Source organism: Paramisgurnus dabryanus, chromosome 1, assembly GCF_030506205.2.
Source record: "Paramisgurnus dabryanus chromosome 1, PD_genome_1.1, whole genome shotgun sequence".
In the NCBI taxonomy this organism is placed as follows: Eukaryota; Metazoa; Chordata; class Actinopteri; order Cypriniformes; family Cobitidae; genus Paramisgurnus; species Paramisgurnus dabryanus.
Genome location: NC_133337.1, coordinates 6880823 through 6895625, shown reverse-complemented (window position 1 = coordinate 6895625; position 14803 = coordinate 6880823). Strand labels below are relative to the sequence as shown.

The 14803-nt window shown below is 36.8% G+C and overlaps 2 protein-coding genes across 3 annotated transcripts in view; both read right to left on the bottom strand.

Moving 5' to 3' along the window:
- mpped1 (metallophosphoesterase domain containing 1) overlaps positions 1–4543 on the bottom strand; it is a 44246-nt gene extending 39703 nt beyond the window's left edge. For both annotated transcript variants that reach the window (XR_010531698.2, XM_065265825.2), the window contains exons 1-3: positions 4362–4543; positions 2749–3174; positions 1700–1881 (exon numbers count right to left, since the gene is read on the bottom strand). Coding sequence is in view for 1 of the 2 variants with exons in the window: in XM_065265825.2 (XP_065121897.1) it covers positions 1700–1881; positions 2749–2921 (355 nt within the window). In the remaining variant the exon portion in view is untranslated. The remainder of the gene's footprint in view (positions 1–1699; positions 1882–2748; positions 3175–4361) is intronic.
- A 974-nt stretch (positions 4544–5517) lies between these two features.
- Positions 5518–14803, bottom strand: part of scube1 (signal peptide, CUB domain, EGF-like 1) — a 113380-nt gene continuing 104094 nt past the window's right edge. The window contains exons 15-24 of the mRNA XM_073815861.1: positions 14336–14452; positions 13969–14142; positions 13686–13898; positions 13432–13593; positions 9916–10083; positions 9078–9239; positions 8784–8981; positions 8556–8708; positions 8367–8446; positions 5518–8283 (exon numbers count right to left, since the gene is read on the bottom strand). Coding sequence (XP_073671962.1) covers positions 8131–8283; positions 8367–8446; positions 8556–8708; positions 8784–8981; positions 9078–9239; positions 9916–10083; positions 13432–13593; positions 13686–13898; positions 13969–14142; positions 14336–14452 — 1580 coding nt within the window. The 3' untranslated portion in view covers positions 5518–8130. The remainder of the gene's footprint in view (positions 8284–8366; positions 8447–8555; positions 8709–8783; positions 8982–9077; positions 9240–9915; positions 10084–13431; positions 13594–13685; positions 13899–13968; positions 14143–14335; positions 14453–14803) is intronic.

Here is a 14803-nt window from a genome sequence, read left to right as displayed (position 1 = left end):
GCTGCCTTACATTTTTTTTGTTGAATCAACTCGGATTTACAAGTCATTTCAACTTACTATTATTTATCTTGACATAAGTTGTTATAAGTACAGATGAATTGTACTTATAAAATGAAGTTGATAAAAGTAAACTTCATTTTCATTTTATAAGTTGTAGCAACTCATCTCTTGTCAAGATAAATAATAATAAGTTGAAATGACTTGTAAATCTTAGTTGATTCAACAATTATTTAAGGTAGCAAAGATTTTTTACAGTGACCAACAAATTTTTACAGTGTATGTATTTTACGAGTTGTCTAATTGGTATGAATTCATTTCAAGTGAATTGTACAACAACATATGACTATTAGATAAAAACAATAATGATACCCCACTTTCAGCTTTTACTGAAAGCAAACCGTACACTGTAAAAAAAACATTCAAAAAGTTTTTACTTGCGCTAAATTGAAATTATAACTTATAAAAACAAGTTGAAATTGTTTAACTTATTTTTTTAAGTTAAAGTAACATAAAAATCTATGTTGACAAATATTTTTGATAAAAATGATGCATTTTTTTACAGTGTACAAAAACATACAACTTTGGTTGTACTACGAATTCATTCAATTGTTTATATTAAAAGAACTTTGTGCTGTATTTGCTTACATTTTAAACCAAAAACTTGTTCAAAATTAAACCAAAGAAACAAAACAAACCAACAATTAAATAAAATTAAACAGCTAGAAAAACTAAAAGTTATTTAATAAAGAATTAAAGACTTGATGTAGTTTAAATGTTACACTGTGCATTTCAGACAAGACTATAATAGTTTTTTTTTTTTTTGCACACAAATGTTTCAAAAGTGTTGGTCAATCTGTCAGCATGAAATGTATATACATTTATATTTTTGCACTATGCAGACAGACAGACAACAATCATTCAGTACAGTAGCAACTCACTGTTTGAAGAGCTGGTCATACTGTAGGAAAGCCACACATGTTATTATAAAACGCCACCCTCCTATTGGAGGAGGCCACTTAATCTCATGAATAATTATAAGACATTGTTAAAAAATAGTGCCTGTCTATTGCAACAATGTCTTATAATTACCACATCTATTGACCCCATTGTATGAATCTTTTTTTAACCATTTTCACCTCAAAGGCACATCAGCTTTGTATATCACATGTACTTGGTGGGCCATGTTTTCTGTTTTAAGTCTGTTGTGCATATTTTGTATTGTGTACATTCTATATACTGTGTATATTTGTATAATGTTTATGTATACACTGTATTGTACAAATCCTGTATTGGTAATATTTTGTATTGTGTACATCCTGCATCGTGTATTTTGCTGCATTACTGTCCATGTACTGGTAGTGCCCTGGATAAAGGCATCAAATGAGTGTGGACCAAAGAGTTTCCACCACCACTACAATTCTGTATTTTGGTGGTGTGACAATAAAGATAATTAGATTTTCTATAACCAAATATAATTTAGATTGCAGGCATATGCAAATCTATTCATCTGGGAAAGTTTAAAATGAATTATGTGCCTAATACCTATATGCGTTTATTAAAGACAAAAACGTTCTTATTACACCTTTAAAAAGAAATAATCCAATAAAAAATAATGACCTTTAAAAATAATTTTTTGTTCAAAGTGTTAACTGGTTCACAGTGTTATTTGGTCACTGTGTAGAACAGGGAAGCTTCTTACCGAGCCAGTCATTAAACTTCTTGACCTCACTGGGTAGGCCGAGCTCAGTGAAGTCTCCCGTGTGTAGCAACACGTCACCATACGGCATCTGAATGGTGTCTGTGCGCGAGTGCGTGTCCGAGATGCAGACGAACCGCGTGTAACCTGGAGGCTTTGGGGTATCGTGGGGCAACGGATCTACCCTGCAAACAGAGGAAGAGAGAGATGTGCAGCATCACATTAAATTCTGTAACGTTCAATGGCAAAACCAGGTCTCGGAGGGACACCGCAGATTTTGAATAAGAATGGCCCACTTTATTTGTCTCCTGCTGGGTCGGCTACATTCACAGCTTCTATACACATTAACACAAATATACTTGTGACTCATGTGTATTTGAAGGTTGGCATGAATCAGATGTACGAGGAAACAAAGCAATAAAGACAGCACTGATTTCGAGTAATAATAAAAGGTGAAACATCTCTAAACAAAAAATCTGAGCAAGACCTTGAAACACAAGAAACAAAGAACCATCACATAACTGCCAACGGCAACAGAATAATTTTTAATGTGGGAGGGTGAAGATGGGCAGGTTGTGACATCACTACACAGAAAAAACTGAGCTCATGAATATGAATTTGCTGTGGCTAGGTAATACTCCATGATTGTCCAGGCATGTAACAGGAATTAGTTTTACATTTTGACACAAATTCCCTTACAGTTGGTCCAGTCATTGAGATACTATATAATTTAAAAAAACATTTCTTAAAATGTCAATAATATAACATCATCATGAGATTACATACAAATCTTTTTTACAATTTAAATAGTGACAATTTTTTGCCTTTTCCACTGAATGATATATAAAGCAACACTGGCACTCCAAAAATATTAGGTTGTTGGATAGATGATCAGGTGAATATCTCAGTCTGTAGCCAAAAATACCCTTATACCGGTTTAAAAAATGTAGTAGGAACATGTCAGAAACATGCTTGTAATTCAGTCAAGTGGGCTAAAAGATGGAAGGAGGCACATGAAAACGTGTAAGATAACGTGTAAATGTGTTTCTTACATGTGGACATGGGGGGGCTGGAAACGACCCTGGTTGATGTTGTAAAAGGTGAAGGCTTGAGTCGGGTTGGCGCTGTATTCGTCCACCTCAATCGCTCCTCTTCCTCCTCTTTGCGTCTGCTGCTGCTGCTGCTGTCGCCGGGCTGCCATGATTTCCGAAAGAGTAAAAGCCATGGCACTACACACTTTTTCTCTCTATTTCACACAAGACAGGGCACGATTAAAGGAAGTTCAGCCTAGCTGAGGTCAGATGGGGCAGGACAATCTCAGTTGAGTCTGTGGGGAGGTCCAGGACCTTGTATGACCACTGTACTCAGTGGCTGGACCACTTCACGGCTTCGCTGTTGGGAATGTGAGAACGCATGCTGCTCCTCACCAGTGTCACAAGAATGGAAATACAGCTGGGACCACAGCGCATCCAAGGCACCTGAAGAAACAAGATAAAGGCAGATGTGGAGAGTGACAGTCGCATATTACCAAAACCCACAATCAGACACGTGTATAACAGCGGCATGTCCTTCTCTACACAAAGCCATGGTAACCATTCTGTCACGATTTCTGTGTCTAACAATAGAGTTCCCTGCACTTTCAAGATGGATGAAAAAAAGATTTGACGCAACCGAGACAATTGTTTGGAAAGAAAAAGGACACAAAAGCTTTGTGAAAGAAATGGGAGCCAAAACGTTATTTTTGAACTAAAATGACGAGGAGGAAAAGAAAGTAGAAAGCTTTCAGATTCTTCACAAAGCACCTGATTTCTCAAACTATTAGGAAGCACAGAAAATTTTGCCTGGTAGCCTACGTGGGATGAAAAAGTATCGTGTAACTATTCATAAAAATAAATGAGGACAGAGACTAAGAAAAGGAACTAATGTATGGGAGGCAAAATAAATCTGTGGTGTTCTTTGTAAACTGGGCACAAAGGAATAAGAAAAGTGTGAGAAAATGAAGCTGGTCCAATGAAAAGTAAAAAAAAAACCTTACCAACAAAATAATAATCTAAATAAATTCAAAATTTCACATTTGATTATCAAGGACTTTTTGTTATAAATGTAGCAAACTCTAATAAATGACAGAATACATGAAGAATAAGCATACAACCCTTACAAAATGTACTATAGCATGGTACAGTGTTGGTATCAAACGCTAATATTATTATGTATAGTACAATGAGACTAAGCAAATGTCATATTATATAGCTTTAACATTAGGATTTACTTTAGAGAATATGATGATAATGCCATGGTCTATGTAGAAAACCACTGTTATTAAGTTACATTAAAAAAAAGTTTTTCTATGAGCCAAAATTTTCACACAGAATAAAACATAGACCTCTGCTTGGCCGGTTGCTGTTAACCAATTAAAGACACAATAGGCACATCGGCAGCCCGCAAAGAAAAAAAACGGCTGCAACAGTGACTGGAAACAGTGTTTAATTTAGTTTTTAAATGACAATGTAACACATCAATACCCATCTTGATCAAACACTTTAAAGATGGATTGTATCTATGGTAACAGTCTCCGATTCCCAAAGCCATCAGCATCGTTTATACAACCTCACTTTTATATACATATTCATGCATATTTAAAGAGTTCCGGAAGTGATTTACATACCTGGATAGAATGCAAACTTCACAGTGTATTCTCCGGTATTTTAACAGAGATGTTCTGGTTGACAAAGCTAATAAATACACGAGAGTGTGAAAACGCGGCGGGTCCGGCGTGCAGAGACGCGCGCTGGTTTGTTTAAACTGAAGTCGCGTGGCGGACCAGTGTGAGTGTGTGTGTGTGTGTGTGTGTGTGTGTGTGTGTGTGTGTGTGTGTGTGTGTGTGTGTGTGTGTGTGTGTGTGTGTGTGTGTGTGTGTGTGTGTGTGTGTGTGTTTCTGTGTGTGTGCGCGCGCGTCTCGGGCACATAGACACTCCCCCTCGCGCAGCTCTCGAGCTTTCTCTCCTCCCCTGTAAATCCTACTACAGTGAAATGTTTAACTTATGAATATTAATTAGATCATGAATACGTTTCTGCGGTGGAGGCACGTCACGTACCTTATTATTATTTATAAGCCAATCTTTCATCTTTAATAGAATACGTTAATTTGCCAACCGATTAGTCGACGTCTGCATTTCAACCAATCAGCAGGCCTCCTGGGTGAACGTCACATGCACAGTTTTTGTTCATAAATAATAGTATTCATGAGCCAATTTTTCCCATGGTAGGATTGGTGGACTGACATCTTAACTAATGTCAAATCAGTTATTTCAGTAGAAAAGCATTTCTTTATACTTTTATGTCTACTTTCACTTTCCAGTCAGAATGAGAGTAAATCTAACTAGAGATACTCTTAAAGTAGATGAACAGATTCATAAACAGATTCATGAATGAGTAAACGGCATCGGTGCTTGTGAATTGGCAGTCCAAGTAAAATCATAACTTTTATTGATACTTTTATAAAAATGTCCCTAAAATGTTTGTTTGTGTGTGTGGGCGCACGTGTATTAGGAAATATTGGGCTTTAGGCTGACATTGGCAATATTGCATTTTTTCTTAGTGTATGCTGCCCCCTTATGGGGAGAAAACTGTGCTATATTTGAATATGTCAACAAGTGGATACGAAATATAATCAACAGTATTAACATACGCAGTTGGTCTGTTTTTTAACACGTTGTGTAGGTGTGACACACTAACCCAATCGTTAATCTTAATTTTAGTGATGGTGATAAAGATAAAAGTCTAAAATAAACATTCCCACAGATATCACACAGAGCACCGCATGAGATTTGATGATTTATTAATAAAGTGAGATTTTAACAATTGTTTCCTTTCCCCTCCACATATCACAACTTCTGGGATTCATCTTGCGCTGCCTTGCTTTAAAAACAAGGTCTTCAGCATGACCGTAAGCAAACTGTTCAACAGAGCCTTCCTGAACACTGCCACTACTGTAAATATTAACTTAATAAAAAACAAAACAAACCTAACATTTGTACATCATTTACATATCTGTTTTCACAAAGCTACAAGTCCACACCAGTAGCAGTATTAGTCACTTTATCCATCTAGGGGCCAAAGTGTGTGTGTGTATATGTAGTCAATTTAACACATCATACATTCTTCCTAACCTTAACAGTCTCTTAAACAGTCCAATGCCAATGTTTTAATTACCAAAAATAATAAAATACCAATGAAAATGACAACCCATGTGTTATCTCACAAGCGCATTAGTGTGTACGGTATATTGTGTGCTTAATGATGTGTGTGTGTCTCCATGTCTGCTTGTGAATATAAAAAAAATGGTAGAAATACAAGCATTAATAAGTGCTCATATAACAAAGCAGCTTTTTGCATATATATATGCAAAACAATGCAAAATACTTAAAGTCAGTGTTAACTGTGTCACTTGGATTTCATGGCACATCTCTGTGTTTGTTACTCATCTCAGACTGACACACATTTCTGATACACGCATAGGTTTGTGAGATCAGGCTTTACGAAATGACAATGCATTACAGAAGAAAATCATGCCAGGTATATTGTCCAGTTATCATCCTAACAACACCACTATCACTGCTCTCTTTATCTGAACTGCATGTAGAAACACACGCACACAAACACACAGCCCTACTAAAAAACATCTGAAAATGAAATGATTTGGTAGGTTTTAAGCCAGTCGACATTCACATGCTTTTGGTATGTGTTCTTGTCAGTAAACACAGTCAACTTTTCATCCACAGTCCAACAACAAATATGCAAAAAAAAAAAAAAAAATGTGTCTTTGTGCACAGCACAAAGGTGATAAGTCATTATAATAGATTTGTTTTAAATCAGAATACGTCTCTAATTCCAAAATCTGTCTCTTTCTCATTACTTTCAGCAGTGACTGCACAACCAGCAAAAATCATCACATTTACATTACTTGAAACGTGCCATTCCTTATAACTCAACAACATTGATGGTTAACAATATGAAAGCAATGTACTACAATTGCATCACAAGAAACAAGTGACTTTAGACATGACAAAGGGAAGCAGAAGGAACGTCAACACACTACTTTTTTAATATTACGAACAGTCAGATCATTATTACGAGACGTGACATTTCTGTTTTAAAGGGATAGTTCACCCAAAATGTTATTTGGTTACATACCTGTATAATTCTATTTGTTCTGATGGCCACAAAGAAAGATATTTTGAGGAATGTTTGTAAAAAAAAGCATTCATGATAAGCCCCATTCACTTCCATAGTATTCTTTGTCCTACTATGGAAGTGAATGGGGCTCATGATCGGTTTGGCTTATAAACATTCCTCAAAATAACATTCTATGTGTTCATCAGAACAAAGACATTTATACAGGTTTATAACAGCGTGAGAGTAAGTACATGATGAATTTTCATTTTTGGGTAAACTATCCTTTTAAGAGATATAGGCTCCATGCGGGAGCACTTGTTTCTACAACCAAGGTAAAACATTTCTATACAACAAAAGTAACTTAGATTTCCATTTTCTCTAAAGTTTACAATATAAAATTCAAGTGCAATCGAAGCTCCAAATACTAGTTAAACAACGTACACATAACTAACTCTCGTACTGACAGGTAGTCTTCTCTCTTAACATGTTCTGGCTTTGTCTTTTTTTTGTGGTTTTCCATATTCCAACAGGTCATAAGAGAAAATTTAAGTGCACCCAGGATTTAAAAACCCCAATGCACACTAGGGGCATGAAAATAATCTTTTTAAAGTAACAATATATATCTGTGTGTGTCTGTACTGTATGTTCACTGTAAAAAAATGCAGCATGAAGTTAAAACAACTTGGATTTGCAACCTACTATTTTAAGTTTTGACATAACTTATAAAACAAGTTGAAATTGTTTAACTCATTTCCCGCCATTGACGAGTTATCTTGTCAATTTAGAGAAAACATTTGCATGAAAAACCATGTTCCTGATTAGTTTTTATGGTAATCTGTAATACCGTAATTATCCACTAGATGGATTATCCACACTCTTACCCAATTTATAAAAATAAGTTAATTGAACAAAAATGCTGCATTTATTTTACAGTGTGTCATCATATGCCCTAATAAGCCTTCCCATATTGTTGTACGTGCACACACACATTATATATACATACATACATATACAAATATATACTGTGTATATCAAACATCCAAAGGGGGCTTTTGCAAAATAAAGCACATAAATATTAAACAAAAACATAGCAGAACAAAACAAAACAAAACAAGGTAGAAAACAAATAGAAAATTTGAGACAGGACCAAACGCTTTCCTCATCCTGCCACAGTGAGGCCTTCTGGAAGATAGTGGAGAAAAAAGAGGAACAACAGAGGGAGAGAAATGCAGATAAATTCGGGATCATGGAAAATTGTTCTATTTGTACGGCCGTAGAAACCTAGAGACTTTGGAGCGTAGCAGTTTAATAAATGACCGTGGAAACATCTCCTTTGACTCCTGCACGGTGTATTTAAAGTAGTTATGAGGGTGAGCCAGAACATCAAACAGAGCTTTAATCAGTTTCTTATCCTGAAACCAAAGAGAGAAACAGAATTAAACGTTGAGTTGTGTTAAAAGTTTCATTTCATACAGTAGTGAAAATGCATTCGTACTTTTAATATCTCCTGGTGGTTTTCTGAGGCGTAAAGTCGTCCGTCTCGAACAATGTCCTCTATGAGTTGTTGGTAGTCCTCTGTAAAAACAAACAAACATTATTAATATATTTATTTGCGTGTATGAGTCACACACATACTGTTAATATTTTTCTATATGTGTATGGATGTGTGTGGACTGCATCTCACCATCATAGGTGACATATGGAACCTGAAATCCCTTTCCACTATTACCCTCATTAGATTTAAACTGTATCCACAGCTTTCGGGATCGGGAAGTGAAGGCAATTGGTCGCTCGTACGTCTGGCATGTCTCATAAGTTGTAATGGAAGTTGGCAGGGCTAAAAAGATAGAGGGGTTCAATGATTTTCTGCACTAATGATATTTTTTTGTAAAGAAGATTCATGAAACCATACCGCTCTTCCTCATGACAAGCACGTCTCCACACTCATCCTCAATAGGGAGGAAGATCTCAGGCACCACAATGAGAATGCGCCTCTTGTTTGGAGGGTTTATGGTCCAGACACAGTCCACATTTGATGGATAGTCCCCAGGATAGTTGGGAGATTCAATGTAACCCATGAAATCTCCAAGTTCACCTCCACATAGCTGGTCTATAGGTGTGGAGAACACATCTCTGTAAATATACTGTCTATTACAGAAACGCATACTGTATGTGAAAGAAAGTTTGGATGGTATGTATAAATTACTTTTGCAGTGGGAAACGTTGGTGGCTCCATCAAAATCTGTGGTGGTGTTTCCAGGGCAGGTGATACAGTAGTTCTGTCCGAACTCAGACTGATAAGTGCCAGCAGGACATCGAATACATCGGTGTGTGGTGGAGTTATAATGATGTCCAGGAGCGCAATGAACTAGATAGATAGAAGACAGACAGATTAGATCATAGATGTATGGATAGACAGAGAGACAGATAGACGGACATACTGTACATACAATGCATCCATTGGATTAGATGATAGATGCATGGATCTATGGATGTTTTGTATGTATGGATAGACAGAGAGACAGTCGAACAGATGGACAGACAAACAGACAGACAGACAAAAAGATAGATAGAAGACAGATAGATTAAATGATACATGGATGTCTGTATGGATGGAAGGATAGACAGAAAAACCGACAGACGGACGGATAGACATACAGGCAGAAAAAACATAAATAAAAGACAGATAGATTAGATGATAGATACAGATGGACATACAGACAGACAGACAGACAGATAGAAGACAGACAGACTGACAGACAAAAAGACAGATAGAAGACAAATTAGATGATACACGGATGGATGGATGAATGAATGAACCGATAAAACAGATAAAAGACAACCAAATAAATAGATAGACAGAAAGACATAAGATGGACAGATGGACAGATCGATAGATAGAAGAAAGATGGATGGATGAGCGGACGGACAGGCAGACAGACAGAAAAATCTTCACATAGTGCATTGACAGTGCAATGCACTATACACACCATAGGTGCTCTTGTTTTGTGGTGTATGCTGTGTCACTGTAAACCCCAGCTTACCTTTGGCTTCACAGTCTCTGAAGGATGTGCTGCCTGTATGCTTGGTCATGAGTCCTCCTCCACAAGGGAAGCACAGCACACGACCGGGCTCAGGTTGAAACGTGCCCAATTGGCATGGCTGGCATGGCCGGAACCCATCAGTGGAGAAGTGACCAGCAGGACACTGACCTACAACCAGAGTCAGTACACAGGAATATTTAATTAAAGGATTAGTCAATTTTCTTAAAAAAAAATCCAGATAATTTACTAACCAACATGTCATCCAAAATGTTAATGTCTTTCTTTGTTCAGTCGAGAAAAAATTATGTTTTTTGAGGAAAATTTTTCTCATTTTAATGGACTTAAATGGACCCCAACACGTTAACAGTATTAATGCAGTTTCAACGGAGTTTCAAAGGACTCTAAACGATCCCAAACATATAAAAATATGCACTTTTAGACCACAACTTCACATTTGTGTACCATTGTAAACAATAAATTGACACAGAGACATTAATTAGTATTATTCCACATACAACAACGTCAGATCTGTCCTCTTTCTCCACACTTGTAAACACTGGGGCGTAGTTTCCCATTCGTCATCCGTGACTTCTTGACATGATGACGTATTGCGTGAGGTCGCGCTGGCGCGCCACAGGACCGGAGATAGACGAGAAGTTGTGCTTTAAAAGTACATATTTTTTATTTTTCTTGTCAAAAATGACAATCGTTTCGCTAGATAAGACCCTTATGCCTCGTTTGGGATCGTTTGGAGTCCTTTAAAACTCTGTTGAAACTGCAATTTTAAACTGCATTAAAACTGTTACGTGTTGGGGTCCATTAAAGTCCATTAAAATAAGAAAATCCTGGAATGTTTTCCTAAAAAAACATAGTTTCTTCTCAACTGAACAAAGAAAGACATCAATATTTTGGATGACATGGTGGTGAGTAAATTATCTGGATTTTTTTAAGAAAATTGACTAATCCTTTAATATCTCCTTACTGTTCTTAACGTTGTATTATGCTTTCGATCATTTTAGTTCTATTCATCAGTGGCGGCTGGTCAATAGAGGGCATTAGAGTGCCACACACCCTGAGCCACACACACACACACAAAATAATGAAATTCATTATTCAAAAATCATTATTTTGTAAATTATATAAATTGATATCTATATGGTGTGACGTGATAAAAAAAATCTGTGGAGAATATATCCTTTCCCCGTATGTCCCCTTTGCCTGTCTGTTCATCTCAAGTTCATCTGTGGGGCACTCGAGAAATTGCCCACAGGAGGGGGGTCTTTGTAGAAGTTAAGCCAATTACTGATTTAGGAAATAAAAATATATTATGATATGACATAAAACTTAGCCAATCAGAGTCTTCAAACCTATTCCGAGATTGGCAACTTTTCTGTTTTCCCCAAACTGCTAAATTAAGGACTGAGATATACAATCATGGTTTTCCTACAAATAAAACCTATTTTTGCTACAGAAACTATAGTTTAGACATGGTATTTGTAGTAAAACTGTGGTTATACAAATGATAATCAATCTGCCTAAAAGCATGTTACTACACTTTTACTATAATAAAACCATGGTTATTCAGTATCAACTGCGCTTTCAAAAACACAGGATCTCTGAATTTAACAAATCAGTAATCAAAAACAGTTCTAATATGAGACAACAACTAATTCTAAATCAATTCTTATTAAATTAGTAAAAGCACAAACCATATAGGAATGCCCTTGTTATAACTGGAATGGGAATACACAAAATACTCATTTCATAATTAAAAACAAAGGAAGAATAACCCAAGATAAATATGAAAAATATTTTTATATTAATAATATTGTGTTTAGTATATCAGTTCCCCATGCACTTTTGGTTAATTGTTCTGAAAATTTAGGTAACTTTGTTTACCTGTCTTGAATTTTCCACAACTTTTAACAAAAATTAATATTCAAATACAAAATCACTACATTATGATGTATATATAATTGTATAAAGTCTGGCAAAAACATGTTATTTGAATGTAAAACTTATACTTTGTTGCATCCCCCCAAACAATTTCCACTGCTATTTATTATTATTTTTTTATTAATTTGGGTAAACTAGAGTAATATGATGAGATTTTGCACATTGGCCAAATGTTGTTGTTTTAAACGATGCTTTATACTGTAAATACATTGAGACCGAAATTCAATTAGATTGAGGCATAGGTGTCATTTACACTGTGGACGCTGGGGACATGTCTCCACCACTTTTTAAAATGGCTAATTTTGTCCCCACCACTTTTTGAAAGCATTTGGTTAAAATGTTCTGAAAAATCAATTGATGCCTATGCGATTTACGACTGGTTTTGTGGTCCAGGGTCACATTAGTTTTGTTGTATGCTTAGGGTGTGTTTTCTATTACAAATGTGATGAATTACATTGTAATCATTGACTTAACGTGCTGCTGTTTTCTACAGTATGGTGCTTGGCACTGTTCGGTTGAGCTGGTGTTGTAGGGACTGTTACATGTGCAGTCGACATTGTTGAGGGTTTTATGCTGAGTATTTTCATGTTGTTGACTGGCCTACATTATACCCATTTTTGATGCGCCGTTATTTAATATTTTTCCCGTCTTGCTGCAATGTTTTTTCATTTGATCTTTTGTCCCCACCACTTTTCAACACAAACTGACGCCCCTGGATTGAGGGTCAAATAAACATTATGAGAGCGTTTGTAATTTATTTTAATCCACAAGAGGGAGCCGAAAGCAAGCTGTTATTTCTGCAAACCTGCAGCTAGAGACTGTGACCCTGTCTGTGTACACCCACCCAAGTAATTTTTTTGATTTACTGTTTTCTACATAAATTCATCTTACATTTGAAGAACTCAGATGCAAAACCCTTGTGGTGTGCCTGACATGTTTTCTAGTAAATGATGATTTCTTATCAGACTCTTAATGGATTCTGGCAACAAACCGGTATTTCTGAATGACCTGAGGCCGGGAATAAGTGGATTTGAAGCAAAAGTGTTTGATAAACGTATATTACGTGTTTAACAGAGGCAAGAGCATTCCATTAAAGTCATTATCTCAATTTTGACAGAGGTGGCATTTAAGGGCTTTTGCATCTGAACTCCTCATATAGACAAAAAATATATCTCTGGTAGCTTATCTTATAATATTTAAAGAGTAAGGTCATGTCAATAATTTAAATCCAAATTTCAACATCATTAAATTGAGACCTTTGTATTAGGAGCAGTATTTATCTGCTTATATAGTGAAGGGCAACCGTTAGTATAGTTCTGTATGTTAGGTCCTTAACATGGTCGAGCTCAGTTCTCTTTTAATTTACATGATAATGAGTAATTTTGAGATTTTTTGGCTGGATTGATCCTGAATTTCAAAATATATTGATTAGGTAGGCTATGGATCAGGATGGATCTGCATTAATCAGTCCCAGTAATCAATAAGTTTGCCTTAGCATCACAAAGCGGATCATTGATTGAGAGTAAAAACATCTGTATCCACATACACAGACGGACACACCTCCACACTCTGAGACATTCTTGGCTCCTTCGATCCCCTGGCCATCCGTGGTGGGGCAGGGCTCACAGGACAGCTGGCCCTCTCTGTCCTGATAGGTTCCTGGAGGACATACTACGCACTGCTCCTGTTCTCCGCTGTAAAACGTTCCCACACTGCAGCTGACTGAGATACACACAACACGTCACACACAAAAAATGCACAGATTCGTTGTGTCTTCAATATACAAAACAACAAAAGCATTCGAGAATTCTCACCACATTTTCTGTCAGTAAGAACCTGTCCTATACTGCACCCCTCATTTTCGTCCGTCTGCCGCACGGTGCGCTGCGCAACCTCATACGCCGTACCGGAAAACTGAATGTAAAACTGCTGCTTGCTGATGGATTTACGCAAGGTGCGCATGGCGCTCTGCAGCCTCTGTTTGGTCTTCTCACGCACACAGTCCACGTTGCATGATTCTGAGGTAGAAATAAATGCCATCAGGATTGCGATCTTAACCTAGACAGGGTTATCTGTAGAGATAAGACATGAAACAACCACACATGCAGTTACCTGAGGCTTCCTCTTCTTTCATTTCCATCTCAAACTCTGCGGTGATGTGAGAGACTTCTTTAGAAGGAGACTTGCGGCCACGGCGACGCTTTTTGGAGGAATCGCACTTCAGATTTACAAATGTCACCTGACAGTCATCGTTGCAGGGGAACTGACCAGCTGAGAACATAATGCATTCTTATTAAAACATTTCCCTCAAATCTTAAGTCTCATCATATAGTAACTATGAGATAAGGAGTTTGATTTCACACTGATTTCAATCTTTCAATACTTAGTCAGTATTAAAGATTTCAAGGTTATTTTTCACAAAATGCACTTTACATTGTATAGGATGATTTTGTGTAGTTCTCACCCTGAAGGCCCTGCTTTCCCATGTCTCTGGGTTTCTCTTTGTTTCGGGGTCTGAGATGGCACTTGGCGTCTTTGATTTTAAAGCGTGCTTTCTGCTTTACAGGCTGAGCCAGCATCTCTGATGGATAGGAAATAGGCAAAGTCTCAATTTCACTTGCACAGTTTGGATAATAATCATGGAAAATGACAAAATATGAGGCCTTTTCATTTCCAAAATTTAAACATACTAAATCAGTCTTGTGGGTTGAACAAGCCATTCCAAAGTATTAAAAATGAGAGTATCTAGTTTAGGACGACGAGTCCAAAGTCAAAAAAGTAAAATAAACACCAGAAAAGAGAAAGGGATCTAAAGAGTCATGAGTTGAAGCAAGAACAGACTGTGGTTGTCAATGTCTCTATGGGTTATAAAGACAATTTCGGACCCCGAAGCAAGGGTTTGGTGCAGAACCTTTCGGTGACATTCATTTCA